We start from the raw sequence: 27,966 nt of genomic DNA, 5'->3' as shown, positions 1-27,966 counted from the left end.
ATGTGAGAGATCCTTTGATAGCAATGAGGCTCAATTTGATGAAATAGCCCCTGACTTTATAAAGGTTAGATTTTATTGGGAATTGTGAAAAATAAACAGATAGATAAATATTGCTATAAGGAACCACATCTCCCAAGAATTTGTTTTGGGAGTTAGAACTGGGGCCTGCCAGAATAGGTAAATATTTTCTTACAGAACTTAATTTCCCAGAATATTTCAGAAGTAGAATATCCAAATTCAGAAACAAATTTCCTAGGAAGACAAATGTAACAGATATATGTATGTCGCTTTCCTTGAAGTTTTAAAGATAGGCAAGCAAAAGTATAGAGAAATAAAGCAACAGAGAGTGTCTCACTCTCTTATTGAGCTACCCAATTCCCATGTAATTGGGGAACTCCCTTTTATCTTAGCTCACAGAAGAAAGTAGAAATGTTCAAGTCTAGACTCTGAAGTAGATAGCAAAGCTGAAGGGAGTATAAATCCTGGAAGGTGTGAGTCTACAAAAATAAAAACATTTTGAAGTGAATGGAGTATAGCCATGAGCATACACTCTCTGAGTAGTAAAAGAGAAAGGAGCTGACAATCTGGAGTATGGAACAGAGAAACTGACTTCAGATACTACCTGGAGGTTTACCTATGAACATGGGTAAGCTGCTTAACTCTATTTGTAAAATGAGAGTTTAGACTAGATGCCATTCGAGTTCTATGATCCCCATAAAGCTGAACAGGAATTCAGTGATGTCTTTGACTTATACCCACACAACCCCAAGTAGTATGTGCAACTGGACAGCTTCCTGGCTACCTCTCTTTCATCTTGAGTGACTAGAGACTATAAAAATGATTCAGCTAAAGGATAAATTTGGACATGTTTTGAATTCCTCATAGTATGATACAGGTAGCTAATGATTTCTCAATTTTATAATATTTTTAATTAATCTAATTAAACAGCTTATTAATTTGCAAAAAATCTATTGAAATAATATGCTGCTTTTAGGAAAAAGAGAAATGACAGGTAAATGGATGTGAAGCTGATAAATGACGTCCTGATAGATGAGTGATGAACTCAAAGAGCTGAGTGAAACATACATTCTTACATAGGGAGTGTTCATCTGCATTTCTCTCTTCATTCCTCTCAGTTTAGGTATTGACTCTGGATTTCACCAAATTTCACCAAAATGACCTCCCCTATTACCTCACTTATCTTTTCAGTAAGTGCCTTGAGGAGAGAGACTTCTTCTTACTTCTATTTGTACTCTAAGTTCTTAGCACAGGGCAAGACATACTGTAATTTTTTAATGAATGCTTATGTTTATTTTCTCTTGACCATGCAAATTTATTATAGGTGTTTTCCTTTGTTGGTGGGGAAAGTTGGCAAGGGAATTTATATGTGTGCATGTGTGTATGTATGTCTCTACATACATGAGATTATTTCTACATATATATATATATATATATATATATATATATATATATATGAAAAAAATGATGCAATTTGAGCTATTGGACCTAAAATCAAACTGGGAGAAGAAAATGAGCTGAATTGTCTTCAGAGAACTTTAAAGCTCTTTAATGATCTCAATCTTCATTCACAAACACTCATATTTTTAATGTTAATATTATATCAGGATTGTTATATACTATAAGAAACAACAGTTTCTGAAGAAAACTGAAAACTAGTATCACACCAAAGATCATGATGAATACAAATAGATTGAAACATATAAGCAATGAGGAACTTCAAGGAAATGAGTAAAATGCATAATTAAGGAAATGTATGATTTCAAAAGATGGGTTGATCCCATAGGAAGGGCAAGAGATAAGAGATGACAGGCTGAGTATTCCTCTGGCATTCTTCAAAGTTATGACAAATGGAGAAAGACATGGAGAGTGGTGGGTGGACACCCTGTGCCTTATGTAAAGGAGGACATGTCATAGAGGAAAAAGGACATATGCAGGGTGTGATTTGCATCACTGGAGGAATCATTCAAATCATTCAAATCATTGAATCATTTAAGAAACAGTTACAAATAAAGAGATGAAAGAGAGGAGAAGAAAAGAGATGAGAGGGAGAGGGGAGAAGGAAGAGAGGAGAGAAAAAAGATGGGAAAGAGAAAGAAAGATCCTTAGAGGAAAAACAAATTGGGCTACTTACTTTATAGCCAGGCGAAGTCTGCTCACCTTGAGGCCATGCTTAAGGCAAAAAGCTGAAATTAATAATTGCATTTTGGTACGGATATTTAAAGCAATTTCCTGGAAGTGATGCATAGTCTTTGTCAAAAATCCTTCATCTTGAGTCTCATACAAAAAAGACATTAATTCTAACAGTTGCCCAGGAAGGGAAGACTTTTTGCATTGCTCAATTTCTGAACATACCCATTTCAGTAACTCCAATTTTATGTCCTCTGACATTTGACAACCAAATATTTCCTTGAGCTTTCCTGCTGTCTCTGCTTTTAGGAAGCCAAACAAGAAATGCACAGTGAGAGTCACAGAGTTGGAGCTGGTCTCTTGGTATTTTTCTAAAATCTCTTTTATCCTTGCATGGGGAAGAGTAGGACTCTCATTTCTCACCTCTCCCCACAGTGCATAAAACACAGCAGCAAAAAACTCTTGGAAACTCAAGTGAATGAAACTGTAGCAGTTTTCACAGTCATTGCCTTTCTGGAAAATATACATGTCCAGGAAGGCAGAGACACTCTTTATCTCTAGCCCTTGCCTTCTGAGATCTTCTTCATCAAATAGGATTTTCCTTCCCCAGATTCCCTCAGCTGCCAATTGGCACAGACCTTTCAAGGTCTGCATTGAGCATATCCTTTCATCAGGGCTAAATAAACTGGAAAGATAGCAAATGTACAGGGCAGTGGCAGTTTGGGAAACATGTGATAGATCTTGTCCTCTCTCCATCTGTTGTTTCAGACAAGTACAGACAATCCAGCTCACCAGGGGGACAAAGCACATGGTGAATAGAATTTCATTATCTTCAATCAAATTAGAAGCCTTCTTGGCTAAATCCTTATCACCAAAAAATCTATAGAAATATTCTTTTCTCTCCTCCTCAGAAAATCCTAGGATCTCTACTTGGCGTGGAGTCTCAAATAGGGAACTAAATATGCCCAGAGCAGTGAGTCTTATAGTGATTAATAATGAGGCTTCAGAAAGCATGACTTTTCTTAGTAAACTGCTCAGAAGGATATGTACGGGCAACCGACACTTCCAGTCTTTACAGAGATCATATCTGTGCTCATCACAGGGGAAATTCAGCTCATCCAAACCATCAATGATGAATAGCAATTGCTCTGGATGAGACATGATTTCAGTCATTGGAACCTGTGAGTCAGGCCAATCGTTAGTAATCAAATCTGCTAATCTTATTTCTCTTTTCACCAACTGATTCATTTCTCTGCAACTGATATAGAAAACATAGTGGAACCTATCCTGGAAGAGGTTTCCCTCTGCCCAGTCCAGCATCACCTTCCTGGCTAATGTTGTTTTTCCAATCCCAGCAGCCCCCTGAAGTACAACTGTCTTTGGGTTAATTCCTGTCTTGTCATCAGGATCAAATAAAGCAGTCAACAGTAAAAACTTCCCTCTCTGCTTCATTATCTCAGCATGTTGCCATCCGCTGGCTAGGAGCTCATGTTCTTTCTGTTCCCTGTGACGAAACTCCTGGAGAAGAAGCAGCTGAGTGAATCGGTGGTGGAAGTTTGCATGTTCTCCAGGACGAGAGTTTCTATCCCTTAACAACTGAAACTTCTCTTTCATTCTCCTTCTGTACTTTCTTCTATTGCCTAAATCAATTATGGGAATCAAAATTAATCAAGAACTGTGATATTCAGATGGTAAAATGAGGTGATTAAAAATTTGAAAGAGTGCTGCTAAAGTTAACAGGCATCATAGTAATGGATTTTTAAGAATAAAACAAAATTTTGCATTGCATTTTGAAAATTCTGTGACTTGCATTGAATTATTTTGAAATTTCCTAATTTTCCAATATACACAATGACTGCAATAACAAAAAAAGAAAGGTTTACTAAAAGGATGTCTGAGTGTTTGAAAAACTAATTGCAAATCCAGAGAACACATAAAGAAGACTACCTACCTTCTTATGAGAAGTGGGAAACTACCACATCAGAATATTTGGGATATTGCTATACAAAGATTATCTGGTGTTTTTTCTTAATTTTTTTTATCTGTTACAAGGGAAAACTCTATCTGCAGAAGGAGGATGGGGATGGTGTTTCCGGAAATGACTGATCTAATATCAATAAAGTCTACTTAAATTAAAAAAAACTCTGACTTCCATATCAATAACCTTTGCTTCATTTCTTATTTTAAATCAAATTTTCCCTTTTTGTTTATACTGTTCCAGTTACTTATTTGAATTTTACAAATGGCCATTTTCTATCACATATTCTTTTTTGTTTGTTTGTTTCTTTAAATGGACTCTTGAAAGTTTTGCAAAAGTAACTGAGGCAGACCTCAAGTTACAATTTGGGAATGGAATGCACCAGGTGCACCTGAACAAATTCATGGTTATGAAGAATATGGTATGGTGTTGTCATTGATTCCCAGAGTTATATGTTAAATGAGTGAAGTTTACATCCATAATTATCATACATCTAATGAATTCTTTCTGGATGTTACATACCCAAGTTTCCCCATTCTAAAAACAAAACAACCTCAGAGAATCATGTAATTTCCCCAAGCTATTAATAAGTCTCTTCCTTTTTCAGAAAACTGATAGAAAAAGATTTCAACATTTGTGTCCTTTTCCTCTCATTCATTTCTCAATCCTTTACAATCTAGCTTCTGAGTTCATCACTTAAGTGAAATCATCTTTTCTAAAGTTATCCATAATCTTATTATTAAATTTGAGAATTTTAGTTTAAATCCTCAACCTTTTTAGCCTCACTGAAGCCTCACTGTTTGCCACTTTCTTTGGATGCCACTTTGTCTCCTCTCCAGATTTTCATGACACTGTTCTCTCTCTTGGTTCTCATTCTTTATTGAATTTCAATCCTCCAACAAGGAATGGATCTCCATAGCTTTGTCTCTGTCCTCTTTTCTTTCTCCATTCTCTCACTTAAATTACAAAATTAATTTTTATGGTTTTATCAGTTCTGTTGATGACGTCCTGGTCTGTCTATGTCCATACTGATACAATCATACACCATGTATGCATTTGTATATATGTATTTGTATATATATATATATATATATATATATATATATATATATATATATATATTCAGTATCGGTTTTCTCCTGTATCTCAAGCTATTAAATATTTATCATAGAATATTCTATAAACAACTTGAATTCAACATACCTAAAACAAGACTCATCTTTTCCTAAAAATTTGCTTGTCATCCAAATCTTATTTCTATTAACTATGTGGGCAGTTGAGAAAACCAAAGTAATCCATTTTTTCTAGTTGTATGTTTGTATTACAGTCCCACTCCTGTCTTCAACTTACTTTTCTATTGAAACAGCAAGTAGCTGAAATAGTCTTATCTATGAGGGTAGTATTATAAGATAACTAACCTGAAGAAGAGATTTTCTTATTTCTAGCTCTCGCATCAAAACCACTTGCTACTGCATCCCCGTATTCATAGCCTGCAAACTTTCTGCAACAGTCTCTAGCCAATCCACCCCATATCCAATTTACCTCCTGTCTAAACTGAAAGTTAAATAAGCTTTGCCCTTTTTTTCTTTTAAGGAGCTTCTGCATCATGTGTGTGTGGGGGGGAGAGGACTGACAAATTCAAAAAACCATTATTGTTTCCTAAATTTTTGTTTCCAGTCACTCATATTTGTACCATCAGAATTACCCCCAACCTCTCACTCTTTCTCACCTCATTCATCCAGTCATTAACAAACATGTTTTGTTTAGTTTTCTTTAAGTTCTGCCTCTATATCATCACTCACATCTATCTCCTCTCTACTCACAAAGCTACCATCCCAGTTTAGGTTTTTACAACCTTTTACATATATTATTAAAACAGTTTCTTAACAGATCTCCTTGTCTTAAATCTCCCCTCACTCCAATTCATCATCCACAAAGTTCCTAAAGCATTTTCTACCCTAAAGTAAAGACCTGAAATTGTCATTGTCAAACTCAATAAAATACGGTGATTTCCTATTGACTCTAGGATAAAATATAAATTCCCATTTTGTTTTTTTCCTAAAATCTTTTACAATCTTTCTAGGCTTATTATACATTATTCTTTTTCTGTGTCAGATTTATCTTGCTTTTTCCACATGATACTATCTCCAATCTGCGAGAGCTGCTTAAGCCACACTGGTAGAATGTACTCCTTCCTCATCTCTGCAATTTTGAAGAAAACCAGGGTTTCTAAGAGGTCTGTGAATTCTTATTGATTTTGTGTCTTAACCTGTCAAACTGTATTGTACTTTTTGTGTGTATGCATTTATGTAATGGATGAATATTCATATATATATATATATATATATATATATATTTACATTTACATATGTACACATTGCCTCCCTCAAAGAAGCATAAGTTTCTTTTGGATAGAAATTGCATGATTTTTGTTCTTGTGTTCCCAACATTAGTATAATGCCTAGCACATCGAAGATCCTTAATCTATGCTTGCTTTAGGGGCCTCTTAGATCCATGAGAAATCAAATATCTTTGAAATATGAAGCCCAGCAATTACATAAAAAAGAGGCAATTAAATAGAAGTGGGAAATGGGAAGATGCCTCTAATATCCTAAATGTACTCTCCTATGCAACTAGAGGACCTTCCTTGCTGTCTTCTAAAACAATCTTGGCTTTCTTTTTGCTATAAATCAAACTGTATGATCTCAATAGGTGGTATAAAATTTATACCCACACATATAATTTTTAAAATAGTGGAACATTAGTTATCTAACCTTTTTAATTCAAGTATTTATTTCCATATATAATATATTCTTTGTCTTTGGCATTTCCTCTCTTTCCCTAACAATGTGATTCTCAGAGTTTAAAAAATATTTTCCAGGTAGAGACTACACTTCCCCATCCACACTGACAAAAATATGAAGATAAAAATGAAGGATAATGATATATTTCTAGAAGGTCAGCACTGCTTATTTCCCAAGAATCTTTTTGTTATTCCATTGACTATCTAGGATTAAGTCATATTCAAAAGCATAACTAGCATGGGGTACATGGGATCTAGTTCATGAGTACCACTTTTGGATAAGTATCCTCATTTCTGAGAATCTGTACACTTTCTCCAGAAATGCTACCATCCACATGGTGTACTTTAGTTCTTTCCCACTGGTATTTTTCAGCATAATTATCCCTGGGTTATCACCTCCAGGGGACCTATTACTCTTTCCAACTTCTATGGGGCTAAGAGTCAGAATATCCCCTCTCCTTTGATAATCCCAATAAGAGTCAGAATACTCTCTGTGCTGCCACTGACTATTGATTGCTCACACCTCTCCAATTTTTTCCCACACACTAGTGAAAACATTTCTAATAACTCTGTTCACATTAATATTACTGTGCCTTTAACCCTATTAAGAATTTTAGAATTGCTAAATTATTGAGTTTTATCTTAAGTTTAGCAGGTGAGATAAGTAGGAAGTAGAAGAGAATTGCCTAGGGAGATGAGAGCTCCAAGGAATTTCCCAATCACTTCATTTCTAACCCCCCACCTCCACCAAAGGACTCCTTCCACAACAAACCTGATTCTGGCATAGCATCATTACACTTCATCAGTTCCTGTTTACCTTCTTTGAGATTTTCTGCAGCATCTATAATACATATAAAACATGTTGAGATTAGATATTCTTTTAATAAACCATTCATTTTCTAAATACATCTCCCTGGGGGTAACAGAGAAGAAATATGGGCATAGGTTGTGATCCTCAAGAAGAATAAGGCATTTTTCAATCTCTAAGGTGACCTTTATTGTAACTCATAGGTTCTTAACCTGGGGTCTGTGAATACACACACACACACACATTTATACATATCCACACACACACACATATACATATATTAATGTATTATACATATATATATATATTTCAATATAGTTCCTTTCCTTTATAGTTCTGTGTAGCATTTAAAAACAGGTTCTAAGAAAGTATTCATCAGTTTCACCAGACTGTCAAAGTCGGCTAAGTCTCAAAAAAAGGTTAATCTGTACCAACCTCCTAGAACTGTTTTGAAGGAAACTAGGAATGTTAAAAGTTGGTGTTAAAAAATGAATGTTGGGGCAGCTAGGTGGCACAGTGTATAGAGCACCGGTCCTGGAGTCAGGAGGACCTGAGTACAAATCTGATCTCAGATACTGAATAATTGCCTAGTTGTGTGATTTGGGCAAATCACTTAACTCCATTGCCTTGCAAAAACTTTAAAAAAATGAATGTTGTAATTATGTGACTGTGAAAAAGCACAAGAAAGGTAGATAGAATATTGAGTTTGAGGAACAGTAAATAAACCAATTTGACTGGAATGTAGGCTATGCAAGAGGGAATAACATGAAATTAATCTGAAAAGTAGGTTGGAGCCAGGATTCAAAAGCCTTTAAATGTCAAAACAAGTAAATTGAATACTATTCTGGAACAGAGATTCTTTATGTTTTGTTTGTTTTTGTTTCATAGATCTTCTTACAAACTAATAAAACCTATGAACTTCTTCACAGAATAATGTTCTGAAACGCAAAAAACACATAGGATTACAAAATAAGAGCTTCCTAAATTATATTGAAATATAGTTAATATTTATTTATTTTTAAGTTCTTGTCTCGTTTTCTCTCCTCTAATCCTCTTGTAAACTTCATCCACCACCAAACTTGATTAACTGTCAAGTTTTTTCTGATAATTACCTCTACCATTTTAAAGCCACCTAACACCCACTTTCCAGAGAAATTTGATTATGCTTCAAAGGTCAAGTCTCATCATTTTAAAATATTGTTAGCAACTTCCAATACCTGAAAACCTTTGTCCTATGACTTGAATCATATATCTTGCTGTGCTTAAGGTGGCATCAGAAGGGAAGTTCCAAATGTTGCAACTTCAATTCTGACTATGTTATTGATAGCCAGAAGAAAACACACCTATGTTGCTAAGGATCTTGCTCTTTTATCTTGCTAATTGTTAAAAAGACCTTGTGATTCTTCATTCAAGGTAATGTTTGTCCTTCATTCTCAAGATTACATGACATCAGGGAGATGATGCCATGAAAAGACATGAATTGGATTTGAGTGAGGTGGGGAGGGATGTGCTAAGTCACTAATCTCACTTTCTTGTCCTGAGTCATCTGGGTCCAGTAGCCAGATATGGATCAGATCAACTCTGAAGATGACCCTGGATATGAGGCAAACAGGTTTAAGTGACTTGCCCAAGGTCACACAGTGTCAGTTGTTTGAGGACAAATTGGAACTTCCATCCTCCTGACTCCAAGGACAGACCACTATCCACTGTGTTACCTAGAAGCCAGGTGGTACAGTGGATAGAGTGATAAGACTGGAGTCAAGAAGATAAGTCTTCCTGAATTCAAATTTGACCTCAGACACATTACTCAGGTAAGTTGAGGTACCACTGAATTAATTTGCAGGCTACAGCTAATCTAACCAAAAGAAGAGCTAGGTGGTACAGGGATAGAATACTGGATCAAGAGTCAGGAAGTCTTGAGTTCAAATCCAATCTCTGATTCTTACTAGCTGTGTAACTTAGGCAAGTCATTTAACCCTCTTTGACTTAGTTTCCTTGTCTATAAAATGAGCTGGAGAAGACAATGGCAAACCACATCAGTATCTTTATCAAGATGGGGTCACAAAGAGTTGGACACAACTGCAAGGACTCAACAAAACTCCTAAATAATAATTTTTTTGTGTGCTTGGAATTTTGCACTTCAGTTAAACTTCATTTCTACTTCATGGGTAGAGAATGAATGACAGAAATAATTAGTATTTGTATAGCTCCTTAAGATTTACTAAGAACTTTTTAAATATATCATTTTATCCTCACAACTACTACTAGGAAATAGATGCCATTTTAATGCCATTTTACAGTTTAGGAAACTGAAGTAAATAAAGGTTAAGTGTCTTGTCCAAGATTTTACAGTTAGGAACTATCTGAGGTTAGATTTGAACTTTGACTTTCCTGATTCCAGGTTCCGAATTCTATTCATTGTGTACCTAGCTGCCTGAAATATCCAATATATCCAAAGGTTATTCTTCTTTATTGATTTGTTCTAAATACATATTATTAGTGGACTCTTTGGAGTAGGCCCTATTGATTAAATGTGAGCTGGAAAAGAGAAAGTGACAGTCATTCTCTTCTTTTTCCTTTCTTTTTCTCTCCAGGTAGGTCCAAACAAAGTCATGGTTTTACCTTCTTCCTTTCATTCCCTAATGCCAGGGGAATTCTGGAGGTAGTTCAGTCTAACTCTCCATATAAGCAACCTAAGGGAAGCAGCAAAGGCTATGCACCGGAGCATGACATTTCTTTGTTGATAGTCCAGAGTTAAGAAAAATGTTAATACTGCAGATAACACTTAAAAACATGTGCCTATGGATCCACCACCATCTCACAGTTGGTTATCAATATTTACCAGAAGACCATAGTATTGCTCTATTATTCAGCAGTAATTCAGGAGAAAGCTTGGGAAATGAAATCTTCACAATCCTGGAGACCTGGTGAATTTTGGCATCAACATCACCATCATAAAGGCATTTATAGTACTTTATGTATTTATGAGTTGTCTTATCTAAACCTCCCACAAACATGCCTGGTTCCATCCATCCTGAGGCTGTGTGAAAGACAGCTAGTGATGTAGAAGCCTGTCTTTTTCCTGTATGTTGATTTTTTGCCTCTAAGAACTTTATAATGTGATAAACTTGCCTTGTGCCTTAGCTATCAATAAGTGAATACAGGCCCAATTTGTAAGAGTAACCCTGGATATTTCTGTGATACCAAAATTTTATTGCAAAATTTCATTGCTATAAATTTGGTATCAGACACATGCATTAGAGATCTTTCATCTTTCTGGGATGACCACTGACATCATAAAGTAAAGAATTTGGCAAGAATTTGAAGTTGAGGGAGGAATAAAAATAAATACATTAAACCAAAGTTATTCAGAAGCCTAGGAAGCAGACAGCAAAGTTTAATGTAGAATGGATTAAAGAGATACCATTTGTTTTTCAACTTTATATATTTCCTCTACCCTTTCCACATACCAATCTGGAATAAGGCAGTATGTTATATTGCTAAGTTTAACATAGCCAGTCAGTTCTTTTACCATTTAGAGATCCCCAAAAGGAAGACATAGAATTAGCAACATAAGGAGATTGCTAGGTGAGTTTTTTTTTCTTTTGAAGAAAAATAGAGTTGGATCAACTCTTCTCAGGTAGTGATAATTCGCATTTAAGTATGGTCTCTGAAAAAATGGTCTCTGAGCTGCTTTCCAACCCTGAGATTCTCTGATTTTGAGAATAAGTGAATAAAGAAGGAAAGGAGAGAGTTGTTAGAGATCAGAGGGAAAAGAACAAGATAGTGGTTAGGGATACTAGCAATAAGAGAAAGAGAGAGACAAAGACAATTTTGAGAAGATAAAGAAGGCAAGTGGAAAATGAAGATTAAATTGAAAAGAAAAGTGGAAAGAGGAGAATGAAAGAAATAAAAAAGAGGATATGTGACAGAAAAGGGACTTGAGAGGAGAAAGAGGAAAGGGTTAAGTATTAGAAAAAACAATGATTAGATAAAATACATTATGATAAGATAAGAGAACCAAGTCAGTTTTATTTGTCCTTAAGCTTCAGGCTATACTTACAAATCAGTGGATCTTCTGCCATAGCTCGCTTCCATAGCTCTATTAGACCCATCTTCTCCCAGATATTGACAGCCACATTCCATGCTTCCTGCTCACCATGGTGATCAACCATTAACATGGCCATGTCAATTCGACCAGCCTTTTCCATGCGCCCTCGAGGAAGAGAGTCTGAAAGGAAGAGCTTGAATTTTTTCATCTCTTCATCTGTCAAGTACTCAAAATATTGGACCAGTCTGCAATTGCCACTCCAAGACATTTCTGTCAACAATCCAGATTGGCCCAGTTAGGATATTCCTAAAAGAGAAGAAGTTCTAGGGTCATTCCTTGGACCTGCTCAGGGTAAGGCTTCTTGCTTGCCATGAGTGTTGAATTTTCTTTGCATGGAAGGGTTCCCCAAATTCTGACATCCCAATACATCTACTTCAAACTTCTGTAGTTGACCCTTCTCTTCTAATACTTTCTATAATTATTTTTCCCAACAAATCCATCCCCACTCCCATCATTCCCCCAAACATCTTTCTCAACATAATACCTTAGAATTGTCCCTTTCACAGTTGTTCTGGATTTCCACCCTCACTTCAAAAAAAAATAATTCTACTCTAGGCTCCAGTCAATACTTCAACCTTTAAAAAAATATTTTTTTATATTTTTAGCAATGGCTCTCTTTGGTATTTGGATAAACCTGTGCATTCTTTCTCACAATGATGTTTTTGAATACATAAAATAAAATACAGGGGCAGCTAGGTGGTGCAGTAGATAGAGAGCACTGGTCCTGGAGTCAGGAGTACCTGAGTTCAAATCCAGCCTCAGACATTTAATAATTACCTAGCTGTGTGGCCTTGGGCAAGCCACTTAACCCCATTGCCTATCAAAAACCTAAAAAATAAAATAAAATTTTAAAAGTTTAACAAAGAAAAAGAACTCTACTGAAACACAGTTTTCAAAAAAAGTACAGGAACCTCAGATTAAGAACTCCTGTTCTAAATCACTCATTTTTTATCATATTCATTACAAGAATGATGCAATGATTTGGGGTAAAACATAGAAGGATGGATTTGGAAATTAAGGTCAGGCAAAAAAAATGTAATTTCAATGTCAAAAAAAGTAAAAACGACATTTAGAATATCACCTTCTAGGTTTTTACTGATGTATTGCTTTTGTATATAATGCTTTTAAAAGTTCTAAACTGGCCTAATTTTATTATTATTATCCAGACAGTAGCTCCTTAACTAAAAGGATGTCCATAATCCATTGTCTTTTTGTTTTATTACTGGTCTTCTATTGGCAACCCTGAATGTCAAATCATTCCCATCATCGATTTTCTCTGCTCCTGCTTGCAAGTTCCTGAACATAGCAGGAGAAAATCTCCATAACTTCACAAAATTTGAATGACCTAATCTCAACTGGAGAAAGATTAATTGCCATCTTGCCTAATTTTAGTTTTTAAAGAGTTTTCTTAAAATTTGTAATTTTTTCCAATTTGTTGACTTTTTTCCATAATTTCTTGGATTATTTTTTTCCTAATTTTTCCTTGACCTCTTATTTGATTTTTAAATAATTTTTAAAACTCTTTCAAGAATCCACTCATTTGATTTTTAAAGTCCTTTTAAAAATTCTTTGAAGAACTCTTGCAACCATTTGATGTTGCTCCTTTGGGTAGAATTGGTTTTCTTTTTTTAATCTCTCTGTCTTCTTTGGAATATGAACTAAGATCATCTTTTATACCACAGTAGTATCTATGATTTTTTCTCATTTGATAACTAGATTCAAATCCTGCTTCTCACAGTAGCTGAATAATCTTGGGCAAATATTATATATTGCACATACCTCAAGAAATTCCCTAGGATTTAATTGCTAGGCAACAAAAGTGATCACACACACACACACACACACACACACACACACACACATTGATGGAGGGGTAGGGGTAGGGATTTCCCCTTAGCTGATGAAATTTCGGATTTTTTTCTGAATCCAGGTTCATTTTACAGAAGGGAAAACTGAGGTTCAAAGAAGTTAAGATAATTTTTCCAAAAATCACAATCATGGATTCAATTACCATTTCTAGAGTTAACTTCTAAATCAATCTCTTTAGCCTTAATCTCTTTCCTGAGATCTAGCACCCCATCAACCACTGTTTATTGCATGTTACATTGCATATCCTATCATCTCAAAGTCAACATATTGAAGAAATGATTATCTGTTCCCTAAAGGACTCCTGATTTTAAACTCTCCTATTGATATCAAGGATACCAGTCATGCAAAATTACAACCTCAATTTCCCATATATAAATAATATATATATATATATATATTCAAATTTCCATCAAATTTATCTCTCAGGAAAATCTGAGTTCAAAACTGATCTCAAATACCTACTAGTCATGTAACCCTGAGAAGTCATTCAATCTGTTTGTCTCAGTTTCCTCAACTGTAAAATAAGAATAATAATAGCACTTACTTTTCTGAGTTATCATGTAGATCAAATGAGTTATTTTCAAAAAAGTACTTAGAACAATGTTTGGCACATTGTAGGCATTATATAAATGCTTATTCCTCCTCTTCCTCCCTCCTCCTATCCTTTTCCTCTCTATATAGATGACTGTTGCAATAATTTCCTAATTGGATGTCAAAGAGATATTCTCTAAACATACAACTTACTTTAAAACTCTCATTCTTTCTTATTACCTCTAAAATAAAATACAAACTCCTCTTTTTGGCATTTAAATTCCTTCAAAATTGATTCCCAATTAACTTGACATTTTTTAATATATTCCCTCTCTTTATCCACTCCTCTCTACCCAAATTGGTTTTGTGGGTTTTTTCTCAAAACGTAGTCTTGGGGCGGCTAGGTGGCACAGTGGGTAAAGCACCAGCCCTGGAGTCAGGAGTACCTGGGTTCAAATCCAGTCTCAGACACTTAATAATTACCTAACTGTGTGGCCTTGGGAAAGTCACGTAACCCCATTTGCCTTGCAAAAACCTAAAAAAAACAAAACAAAAAAAACCATAGTCTTTATTTTTTTATGTAGGCTATATACCAAGTAACTATACACTCCCTCCTCATCTATCCAAGAGAATCCCTAGTTTCATTCAAAGTTTATCTTAAACATGACCTCCTACCTTGAAACCTTCCCTGATCTGTGGAACCTGATCCCTACTCATCCTATATTTCCTTTAATTGCTTTTGGATTAATTTTATACATAGTTAATTTGTATACATTTCCTTTTCACATACAATGTAAACTCTTTGTATGAGAGGAGAGTTACATTCTTATCTTTTCATTCTATGTACCTAAAATAGTGCTGGACACATAATATGCCCTTAATAGATTTTTTTGATTGATTAAAATTTTTATAGCCTGCTATCTCAGGACCCCTATCAAATAATATTTGGAGATACAAATAAGAAAAATGAAGACACTCCCTGACTTCATTGAGGTTATACTCTAATGGAAGAAGACAACACGCACACATACACATACGTACACAAACATTAAACACACACACAAAGAGGAGAAGATGGGAGGGGAGGAGTACAATGATGGTGGAGTCAAAACTAAACAATACAACCAATAAAAAACATAAACTTGTCTGGGTTTCTGAGTCCTCCTTAAAGGGAGACTTGTTTCATCCTTCAGACCTCTTATCAGAAGGGGAGAGGCAAATAAGGGTACTGATAAGGTGAACCTGAAGTTATCCTTGGGGGGGGGGGAAGGATGGCAATGGTAGTGTTATAAACCAAGCAGTACAGCTGGAGAAATATTAATCTATGACAAGTATACAAGAGAGTTCAATAGAATTTATGCTTTTCTGTGAATGACCTTGAGTAACAAACTAACTCAAGTGATTGAATTTTATTCAGTTGTGGGAACCTCTCTCTAATGGTTGCTGGATCAAAAATAATAGGATCTGAGTTGTTTAGGACTAGCAATCATTAATGGTGGGCAGATTGTTTCATGTAGTGTATGAAAAGTCAACCTTAGAGCAGGAAGATGTGGTTTTGAGTTCAATTTCTGATACACATTGCCTGTGTGATTCTGAGCATGTCATTTAACTTTTTGTTGCTTCCAGGCAACTCTCTAAGACTAGAAGTTGCATTGATCTGCTGAGGTAATAAGATTTCCTCTCCAAGAGTTCTCTATACCAAAGAAATCATCAGTCTGGTCCCAAAAGAATGGTTAGTGAAGGCTAAAGTTAGAAAGACCATATGACTTTATACCCCTAGATTAGATCCAAAGATTAGCTTAATGTGCCCAGTCACCCAATATATGCAATAGCCTTCTTACTGTGGAGTGACTACCCTGAATCTGAAGCCTACCTGATAGCAACCCCAGACACTGAGAAAGTCTGGTTTCTGCAAGAAATGCTACTGTTGCTAAACATCATCAGCTTTATCATTTAAAAAGCATTTATTGAACACTTACTATGTGCCAGGTAGTATGCTAAGTGCTGAGAACCTCAAGCAAAGCAAAAATATGGTCCCCGTCCATATCTTTGAAGACTTACATTCTAATCAATGGAGGATACAAAATGTAAACAATTATGTTTTTATATGATATATATGCATATATATATTTATATATATAGTGAAAATGGAAGTTAACTTGGGTGATCTCTTACAAAAGGTAGATTTGAGTTGAATATTGGAAGAATCCTAGGACACTAAGAGGTATAATGGAAGAGAGAAAGCATTTTTGACCTGAGGGACAGTGAGTTTAAAAGAATAGAATCAGGAGATAAAATATAGGGTGGGAGGAAGAATATCAAAAAGTTCAGTGTCACTGGTTCATAATTTATATGGAGAAAGTAAGAAGAAGTCTTTATTCTCTACTCACTTCCCTTTTATCATTTCACAAGGTTCTGATGCAGGAAGAAGGCACCTCATCTTGTGCCCCCATACACAGTCATAATAGTACAGGGAACCTCCTACACTCACTCTGCTGAGATTTCTGCTTTCCAGGACCCAGAGTCTGTTCAAGTCATATTTCTTCCTTCCTGCCTCCTTGAAATACCTATCCCTAACAAGGAAGCTGCAGCTGACTGTAACTGAATTAGAGAAAAATCAGTTAGACAAGATTTGCTCTGTCTTTGTTTTCCATGGTTCAGTTCCAGGGCTATGATTAATACAACCAAAGATGGCAGGGGGTAGGGAGAGATGGGGGGAAGTAGGAAGAGTACGATTTAAAATATAAAAAGGATAAGCTACTGGGCACCAATCCTTAAATTCCTTCTCTGGTCCTAGAAAAGCATGAGCTTGGAAGAACTCAACAATTTACAAAGTTTGAATTTTTTAAACAGATGTTAATTTTAAAAAGTGTTTTATTTTTATTCATCTCATGAATAAAATAATTTCCTTTATGATTTCACATTATTTTTAAATAATGTAATAAAATTTCATTGAATGCACACTCTAATTAAATATACAATTGATTTGAGATCACTCTTAAGAGAATGAAAACAGATTTTAACCCCCGCCCCATTTCCTTTTTGGGCTACTCACCATACATTAAACAGCCTCATCTGTCCTCAATGCATAAGGATTCCTGAAGATATTTAACAGATCTGAACTATTGGAAGCCCTCTAAAGAAATCCAGAAACTAAAGAAATAAAACAAGGGGAGAGGGAGAAAGGAAGAGGTCAGGGTTTAATGATAATTTGAGTTTAAAAGAGTTTAAAATAGGGTAGTTTCTGTTGAACCTATCAAGATTCCCTCTCCTAATGTAAGAAGATGAGTTTTATGAGCCCATGCTCTGACTGGTTCTATAGCTGGGGAATTAGAAATGGTAGAAGGGCACTCACCGGACACTCAGCTTCCTCCTAATAGTCCAGTGGATGACAGGAAAGATCATCCCTCCCAGCAACAGAGATCAGAATAAAAAGGAAGTGAAAAAATGCTTGGGATGAAGTGAAAAATATCTTAGTGGCTCTGGCTCTCCTAGTTAGGCTAATAATAGGTCCTAGACCAAACCCACTTAGTTACTGTTTGGGGCCCTGATGATCAATGACTGATATCTTTTTGTCTAGGCAAAAGGTGTTATTCTTTGCTTCATTTTTTTCTTACCTTCTTTAATCACTGAGAATTCCTGAGTCTTGTCCTCCCAGTGTGAGTTTTGAGGGTTTTTTGTTTGTGTCAGCTTTATTTTGTTTTGTTTTGTTTTGGGGGGCTGGGTAAAAGTGGTCATTTTTATTCTTTGTTACCTAGTCTTTATAATTGAATGGGCATGACCTCAGTCAAACTGAGACTCTGGAGGAGAAAATGAGGCTGGTGACTTTGTCCAGTACCTCCTCATTTAAATCCAATTCACTTGCATGTCATGACATCACACACCCCTTCCCGCAATGAGATATTTGAGAATGAAGGATGAACAAGAAGTACCAGGGAAGCTAGCCAGTTTCCCAGCATACCAGTTCTTTTCGACTTTTTCTGTTTTCTAAACCTTCTCATATCACCAAACCCCAAAGCAACTTAATGCTCCAAGTTGCTTGGACATTCCTGGGTCCTAACTTGGCTCTTAAAATTCTGAGTTCTGTCACACTGAAAACTTAAATCTCCCTGATTTTCTGCCTACATTTTATCTAGATTTCTAGTTTTAGAACTGACTTTCTTCTTTTCTCATACATGTACTAATATCTGCAATAACCCTTTCTTACCTCACTCTTTCAATTCATATTGCCCAGTGTCATGTTGGTATACACAGAAAATTTAGATACAAATAGAAATTAACCTAGTTTTGTTTTTGTCATCTTATTCCTTTTAATCATCCATTTGGAGGATGCTATTCTATTTAACAAAATAAACTTCCATAAGGATTCCACTGCAAAAGTGAGTTCATTAAAGATTGCCAATTAATTTTATATACTACATAATTTATATAATATGTGAAATTTGCATTTGATAATTCCTTTAGAACAGAGAGTATCTGGTAAGTGATTTACAATACAACAGTTTTAACCTTTTGCCAATGTTAAAATAATGACTCAAAAATATTTAACTGGAAATGAATTTCTCTGAAATTAATTTTAAAACAGATCACAGGTCATCCTTCTTCTGTTATATTTTGTTGATTAACATTCCCTTCCTTAAAACAGAATGATGATACTATTATAATAAAGAATCATATCTTGATGTCACAAAATCTTAATGTTTCATTTAAATGTCTCAGCATAATAAGATGAAAAAAATCTTAATTCTTATTAGAATATATAGCTGATCTGCAATGGAGAATACCATCTGTATACAGAGAAAGAATTATGGACTTTGAACAAAGACCAAAGACTATTGCTGTCAAATTAGAAAAAACCCCATTATATTATTATGTAATTTTACTATCTCATACTTTATTTTTCTTCCTTAAGGATATGATTTCTCTGTCATCACATTCTACTGAGATCAATGTATAACATGGAACCAATGTAAAGACTAACAGAATGCCTTCTGTGGGGAAAGGGAAGCAAGAATGGGGGGGGATTATAAAACTCAAAAATAAATAAAATCTTTCTAAAAAAAAAGAATATATAGGGGCAGCTAGGTGGCACAGTAGATAGAGCACTGGCCCTGGAGTCGGGAGTACCTGAGTTCAAATCTGAACTCAGACACTTAATAATTACCTAGCTGTGTGATCTTGGGCAAGCCACTTAACCCCATTGCCTTGCAAAAACCTGAAAAAAAGGAATATATAGCTGACAACTAATACCAAGATTATATACTAACCTACCTGGATGTTAGAATTTAGATAACCATAGGCCAAGTGGTTTAAAATTTCTATACTTGATTTTAATATTGATCACCTGACATGATTATAGCAATTTAGCATAAAGATCAGGGACATTAAGAAAAGAAAAATTCTTTTTTTTTAAATGCGAGTTTCCAGTCAAAGGTCATCTAGATAGCCAAATGACTTGATCCAGGCTTTAAATCTTCCAGGTGAGACATTTTCTAAATGTAACATTTGGGAAACTGAATCAAAAGAGCCCAGACTGTACTGAACAGTTCCTCTTTTTTTTCTTCTCCCAAAGAGTCTGTCACTTGTGTAGTGTTCAATCCCTCACTGAGTTACTGGCATCAATGGTCTATCACTGCTCAACAGCATTTCCTTATCTGATCATACCTGGAGTCAGACAAACAATAATATCAATTAAACTTTTCCATAAGATTTTAAATAAAAAACTCCAGATACTCAGAACTTCAAATGAATTCAGCTCATATGGATTAAATATCAATTATAATCTCACATTGGATTTAGTGAAAGAAAAATTTCAAATTATTTTAACCATGTTGCACAAGTATTTTTACTTCAAAGCAAACATGAAAAGATTTGGAAAAGTACAATAAGCCCAAATTGCATATAGAAACAGATGTTCTAGAAAGAATATTCTTTATTAATATGCTCAGTTATTATCCACATTCAAACACACAAACAACAAACCATTGCTTCTAGAATTCTTTAAAACAATTAAAATATCTTTAAATAATTTGCATTTATTTCAACAAATGTTCAGAACTCAGGTGAAACAAGCATAAAATACATTAGATTTCATATGAGATGACAAATGAATTATTCCCTTCACTAACATGTTTCCATACTGAAAACTTTAAAAAAAAAAAAGCAACAAAAAGGTTTTCTTGACTAAGGTTAGGTTTGACCTTGTAACTTAATAAGCCTTTTATATTTTTAATAACTTTATTTACCTCTATCTAAATTTACTTTTACAAAGTATTTTTCTCCTGAGAATATTTCTTTCTCAAAAGCAACAAATATTCCTGATGTTAAAAGGACAATCACACAAAACCTTAAATAATACATTCACTGGAACTTGGAAAGTAATAGATTGCTTAGTTATTCAACCTTAAAGCACAAATAAATTTTAAAACTGGAATTTATCAAACTCATTAATATAAAATTATTTTAAGTTATGGATAAATTCCCCAAAGTTCTTCAAATGCAATAAACCCCAACACCAAGTTTCTACATGCCACATTCCTCAAACCTAAGGGTGTTTACCAAAGAAAGGGTCTGTTGCTTTAAGTCAGGGAGAACATATCTAACTAAATTAGTCTTCACAAATGACAAAGTTTACTAAGGCCTTAAGATTTATTCAAATACAACTTTTCTTCCTCTACATAGATGGTTTATTTGAATAGCACTGACAATTTGCTGCTATCTTCCTCCATAATTATATAAGTACATTCTTGGATGAAACAAGTTTGACAGTTTAAATTACACAATTGCTTTCCATTCTGTGCAAGAATTTCGACAGAATTGTAGAACACTGATACTCTTGCAATAGGGTTTGACATTCTATTCTATTCCACCTGTAAAACCCTCAAAGGGACCCGCAAGAACTCAGTTCAGAGATGAGATAACTAAGGAACTGACCTTATCTCATGAACCTGAAAAATAAGTTGAAGATAGAAGTATATATTGCTTTGAGCAGTGCAGAGGAAACAATTTAAACATAGATCCTTGCCTAAAATTTCCTCCACTAGATTCCCCAATAACTCAAATGAACAAATTCATAATTTTTCATATAGACAAATAACCTTAAATCACATTCCTTTCAAATATTTTCTCTAAACAGTGATATCATATAACTGATCCATTCATTAGTAATTAAGTTAATTAAAATAACCAATATAATGTGGCTTAAATTTTGTTAAATGTTCATCCACACTATTACAGAAATTGTCTTAAAAATATTGAAGAATTGTGTTGTAGTTATATATAATTTAAAAGATAATAAAAAGATAGTATAAACGATTCTGAATTTCAACAATATTATCATTATTTAAACCTAGGGTGATTTTTCATTTCATAGAGTTTCAAATCTCTTACTGCCCTATTTTCAATAACTGCAAAATCCTTTAAGAGGCATGCAGGGGTCTATGCTATTATTAGCTCCCTGAGGAAACTGGACTGTTTTAAATTTCCTTGAGATCAAGCCAATTAAGACTGGTCAGAGAAAACCCAATAAGGGTCATAACTTTAGGATCAAATACAACATTTGTGGTCAACACTACAATTTTTAAATTCTCTAAGGTTTAGTTTATTTGAGAATTGTTCTTTATTAATAATTCTAGCTAATATTTCTTATTACTATATCATAATAAAATTATGAATTTTATAAATTTGAAACCTCTTCAAGTTAATATTTTCAGATTATATAGAGGATCAGCTCATATAGAGTTATCTAATTGAAGAGATAATAAAAAATTAACATTTACATAGCAACAGCCAAAGATTTTAAAGTCATATGATCTGATTTCTTCTTACATAATTTCAGTCACCTTTCTTTGCATAGCATATAAGTTTCTCAATGCCAAAAACATCAGAGATGAGGTATCCTTGATAGGATAAATTATAATTTAGTATTAAAGTTTATTCCTAAGAGAGATGTTGAGATATAGAAATACAAACCTGGGAAAAAATTTTAAGCACAAGACTGACAAAATTCCTCCTTACCCATCTGTCTGAATAGTTGAAGATTCCCTTCTTTATCTAAGTTGATGTCTCATTTCTAGACTAGCCCCTAAATGAGATTTGTCTACCGACCTCGGGAGTCATCTGTAACTCCTAGACTCTTAGCTCACCCCCCCCCACCCCCAACCCTTTCCTCTGGGAAAGAAGCAGATCAAAGATCCTAACATCTAGTCATATGTTAATTAAGGGGGGGTCAGATTCTTGTACTTAAACTCATCCTGTTATCCCTAAGACAGATTTTCGGCTGGACCTGTGCTGACTGTCTCACATCACTACTGATCTAAATATTTTTTAAATAGTCTAGCATGGACTAAACCCTGAAATCTTAAAATCAGATGATAATTTGCAACTAATTGTCAATTTCACCTTAGTTTTTAAGTGCCCAGAAGAATAAAAGGATTAATATTTTATATCATTTATTTTAATTAAACTGAGACCAGGATAAACTAGAATTGTACCTGTATTTATATACACAACCTCAGTTTTAACATTCTGAGTTACACTTTTTCCAAACATTCAGTATTTCTGGAGTTCATTATTCACTGTTAGAGATTTTGTATAACTCTAAATTTCCTGTTAGGATTTTAATCTTTCCTCAATTATCACAACAGAACACAAATTAATTCAACTCAAATCTGGATTCCATAATCCCCAAAATAACATATAACTTTTAATTTACAATTCTCATTTTTTCAAACTTACTCATACCTTCTTCACATGCTTAAGATGATCTTTTTATGTTAAATATAACTTCCCTATGGTTCAGAGGATGCCTTTGTTCCCATACTTTTTAGCATGATGTTTTCAGCCATGTTATCAAATGCCTTCAACAAGGATGAACATAGCTCCAAGGTCAGCTACTACACTGATGACAAATTCTTTAACTTGAAAAGGCTACAAGTCAAGACCAAAGTGGAGGGAGTGTTGGTTCATGATCTTCTGTTTGCTGATGATTTTGCACTCAGGGCAACCTTGGAAGTTGAGATACAACAAAGTGTGAATGGATTCTTTGCTGCTTATGCTAATTTTGGTCTAACAATTAACATCTAGAAAACCCAGGTGCTCTACCAACCAGCACTACATCAACTATATGTGGAAACATTGATTACAGCAATGGAGAAGTTTTGAGTACTGTGAACAAGTTCACTTACCTTGGCAGTGTCCTTTCCAAGGACATAACACATTGACAATGAGGTTGACACACACATTGCCAGAGCTAGCTCAGTATTTGGGAGGCTCCGAAAGAAAGTGTGGTAGATAAGAGATATTAGACTGATCACCAAACTGAAGGCCTATAAAGCTGTTGTGTTGACCTCATTGCTTTATGTCTGTGAAACCTGGACAGTCTACCAGCACCATGTCAGGAAACTGAATCTTTTCCATTTAAATTATCTTAGGAATATTCTGTAGAACACCTGGCAGGAGAAGATACAAGACACTGAGGTTCCCTTTTGAGCTAAACTGCCTAGCATTCCAACATTACTACCATTGTGATGGACTGGACACATTGTTAGAATGCCAGACTTACACTTGCCAAAAAAATTATTTTATGGAGAACTCACAAAAGACAAGCACTCACAAGGGGGTCAAAAGAAGCAATAAAGAGACACCCTGAAGGTCTCATTGAAGAACTTTAAAATTGACTGTACAGTTTAGAAGACACTGGCACAAGACCTCCTAGCATGGCATGCCCTCATCAGTGAGGGTGCTGCACTCTATGAGGAAGGCAGAATTGTAGCAGCTCAAAGGAAACATGACATAAGACAAGTTTAAAGTATCCACCCCAGGTGTTCACATGGACTATTTGTGCCCAACTTATGGTAGAGCATTCTGAGCTCATATTGGTCAGATCAGTCACAGTCAGACACACTTTAATTTGATTCAAACATAGTGATGTCATTTTGGTCTTCTTCAATAATAAAGTGCAAGAATCAACCAATCTTTCTTGTACCCATTCCTTCAATCAAAAGATGTTCCTTTCCATTGTCCTGAAAGAGATACAATCCTCAAGAGCCAAATAAGTATCTTTACATCTTAATTGATTTATACCCACAGTACCTAAGTACCTTCCCTCCCTCTGTCCCCAGTAGAAACATAACCCTCAAGACCAATACATTTGATCTCATCACAGTCAATTTATGCCCACATTTTCTATAAAAGTATGCTTCTTTCAACACTACTAAGAGAAATAGAATTCTTAAGATTTACAAGTATTATCAAGTAAAGATGTATTCAGTTTATATATTCAGTATTAGTCTCATTGATTAACATTTCTCCACTTCCTTTTACCTTTTTATGCATCTCTTGAGTCTTGCTTTTATTATATATTTTACTTGTTTTTCAATTATATGTAATAGTAGTTTCTACCTATCATTTTTGGCAAGGTTTTGAAATTTCAATTTTTCCCCCATCTTCCCTTCCCTCCTCATTCCTTTCCTACAGAAAGCAATATGATAATCTTTATATTGTTTCGTGCTCTGCATTGATCAAAATTGAATGTGTTGAGAGAAAAAATGTATCCTTGAGGAAGAAATAAAATATTAGAGATAGCAAAATTATGAAATACAAAATACAACTTTCTTTTTTATTTTTATTAAAGATTTTATTTGTTTTGAGTTTTATAATTTTTCCTTTAATCTTACTTCCCTCCCCACCCCCCACCAGAAGGCAATTTGTCAGTTTTTACATTGTTTCCATGTAACACATTGATCCAAATTGAGTGTGAAAAGAAAGAAATCATATTATTAAGAGAAGAAACATAAAGTATAAGAGATAGAAAAATCAGACAATAAGATATCAGGTTTTTTTGGTTTTTTATTCAAACTCCATGGTTCTTTCTCTGGATACAGATGGTACACTGTTAGTACAGTGTTTTTCTGGCTCTGCTCATCTCACTCAGCATCAGTTCATGCAAATCCCTCCAGGCTTCCCTGAATTCCCATCCCTCCTGGTTTCTAATAGAACAATAGTGTTCCATGACATACATATACCACAGTTTGCTAAGCCATTCCCCAATTGAAGGACATTTACTTAATTTCCAATTCTTTGCCACCACAAACAGGGCTGCTATGAATATTTTTGTACAAGTGATGTTTTTACCCTTTTTCATCATCTCTTCAGGGTATAGACCCAGTAGTGGTATTGCTGGATCAAAGGGTATACACATTTTTGTTGCCCTTTGGGTGTAGTTTCAAATTTCTCTCCAGATTGGATGAGTTCACAGCTCCACCAACAATGTAATAGTGTCCCAGATTTCCCACAACACTTCCAACAATGATTATTGTCCTTTCTGGTCATATTGGCCAGTCTGAGAGGTGTGAGGTGGTACCTCAGAGAAGAAAAGACAACTTTCTTTAGAAGTTAAAGATAATAATCTTAGGTCTTTGTTTAAACTCCACAGTTCTTTCTCTGGATGCAGATGATATTTCCCATCACAGATCCCCTAAAATTGTCCCTGATTATTGCACTAATGGAATGAACAAGTCCAATAAGGTTGATTGTCATTCCCATGTTGCTATTAGAATGTAAAATGCTCTTCTGGTTCTGCTCATCTCTCTCAGCATCACTTGATGCAACTATTTCCAAGCTTCTCTGAAATCCTAACCCTCTTGATTTATAATAGAATACATATACCACAATTTGTTTAACCATTCCCAACTGATGGACATTCCCTCGATTTCTAATTCTTTGCCACCACAAACAGCTGCTATGAATAGTTTTGTAGAAGTGATGTTATTACCCTTTTTCATGACCAGTGGTATTGCTGGATCAAAGGGTATGCGTATTGTTATTGCCCTTTGGCCATAATTCCAAATTGCTGGTTCAGTTCACAGCTCCAACAACGATGCATTACTGACCCAGATTTCCCACATTTCTTCCAACATTGATCATTGTCCTTTCTAGTCATACAGGCCATTCTGAGAGGTGTGAGGTGCCTTAGTTTACATTTCTCTAATTAGTAATGATTTAGAGCACTTTTTCATATAACTATAGAGAGTTTTAATTTCCACATCTGCAAATTACCTTTGAATTGTCAATTGGGAAAATGGCTTGTTTTTTATATAAATTTGACTCAGTTATCTATATATTTTGGAAATGAGTACTCTGTCAGAAACACTACTTGTAAAATTTGCTTCCCAATTTAGTATATTTCTTTTTATCTTGGTTACAGTGGTTTTGTTTGTGTGAAAGCCTTTTAATTTAATGTAATCAAAAGTAGCCAGTTTGTTTTTAATGATGTTCTTTAATGATGTTTAATGTTCTTTTTTAATGATGTTTTAATAATGTTCTCTATCTCATCCTTGGTCATAATCTGCTGTGCTTTCCATAGGTCTGACAGGTAAACTATTCCTTGTTTGTTTATAATATTGTCTTTTATGTCTAAATCCTGCATCCATTTTGTTCTTATCTTGTTATATGGTGTGATGTTGGTCTAATCTGAGTTTCTGCCATACTAACTTCCAATTTTCTCAACAGTTTTTATTGAAGAATGGGTTCTTATCCCAGAAACTGAACTCTGGGTTTATCAAGCAGCAGATTACTATAATAATCTCCTGCTATCTCTTTTTTACCCAGTCAATTACATTGATTCACCACCCTGTCTCTTAGCCAGTACCAGACAATTTTGATGACTGATGTTTTATAATACAATTTTAGATCTGGTAAGGCTAAGTTTCTTTCTTTTGACTTTTTTTCCCCATTAAATGCCTTGATATTCTTGATGTTTTGTTTCTCCATATGAATTTAGTTACAATTTTTTTCTAGTTCATTTAAGTAATTTGTTGAAAGTTTGATTGATTTGGCATTAAATATATAGTTTAATTTAGATAGAATTGTCATTTTTATTATATTAGCTCAGCCTATCCATGAGTATTTGATATTTGCTCAATTATTTAAATCTTATTTTATTTATGTGAACAGTGTTTTATGGTTGTTTTCATAGAGTTTCTGAGTCTGCCTTGGCAGGTAGAATCCCAAGTATTTTATGTTGCCTGAAGTTATTTTAAATGATATTTCTCTTTCAAGTTCTTGCTGTTGGATCTAGTAATATATAGAAATGTTGAGGATTTATGTAAGGTTTATTTCATATCCTGCAACTTTTCTAAAGTTATTAATTCTTTCTAGTAGTTTTTAGAGGATTTTTTTTAGGGTTCTATAGGTATACTATCATATCATCTGTGAAGAATGAGATTTTTGTCTCTTCCTTCCCAATTCTAATTCCTTCTATTTCTTTTTCTTCTCTTATTGCTGAAGCTAACATTTTTTAACACAATATTGAATAATAGTGGTGATAATAGGCATGCTTGTTTCTCCCTTGGTCTTATTGGGAATGCCTCTAATTCATCCCCATTGCATATAATGCTTGTTGATGGTTTTAGATAGAGATTACTTATCATTTTAAGGAGCAATCCATTTATTCCTATGCTCTCTAATGTTTTTAGTAGGAATGAGTGCTGTATTTTGTCAGACTTTTTCAGCCTCTATTGAGATAGTCACATGATTTCTGTTAGGTTTGTTATTGATATAGTCAATTATATTGCTGTTTTCCTAATTTTGAACAAACCCTGCTTTCCTGGAATAAATTTTGCTTGGTCCTAGTGTATTATCCTAATGATCACTTGCTGTAATTGCTTTGCTAAGATTTTATGTAAAATTTTTGCATCCATACAGAGAAAAATTGCTCT

General features: G+C 34.6%; 1 protein-coding gene across 1 annotated transcript in view; it reads right to left on the bottom strand.

Moving 5' to 3' along the window:
- LOC141508620 (NACHT, LRR and PYD domains-containing protein 14-like) overlaps positions 1-17,660 on the bottom strand; it is a 36,799-nt gene extending 19,139 nt beyond the window's left edge. Inside the window, exons 1-4 of the mRNA XM_074217399.1 lie at positions 17,604-17,660; positions 11,801-12,094; positions 7,702-7,770; positions 2,153-3,788 (exon numbers count right to left, since the gene is read on the bottom strand). Coding sequence (XP_074073500.1) covers positions 2,153-3,788; positions 7,702-7,770; positions 11,801-12,056 — 1,961 coding nt within the window. The 5' untranslated portion in view covers positions 12,057-12,094; positions 17,604-17,660. The remainder of the gene's footprint in view (positions 1-2,152; positions 3,789-7,701; positions 7,771-11,800; positions 12,095-17,603) is intronic.
- Between the last annotated feature and the right edge of the window lie 10,306 nt (positions 17,661-27,966).

Source organism: Macrotis lagotis, chromosome 1, assembly GCF_037893015.1.
Source record: "Macrotis lagotis isolate mMagLag1 chromosome 1, bilby.v1.9.chrom.fasta, whole genome shotgun sequence".
Lineage (NCBI taxonomy): Eukaryota > Metazoa > Chordata > Mammalia > Peramelemorphia > Peramelidae > Macrotis > Macrotis lagotis.
This window is presented reverse-complemented; position numbering and strand designations above follow the sequence as displayed.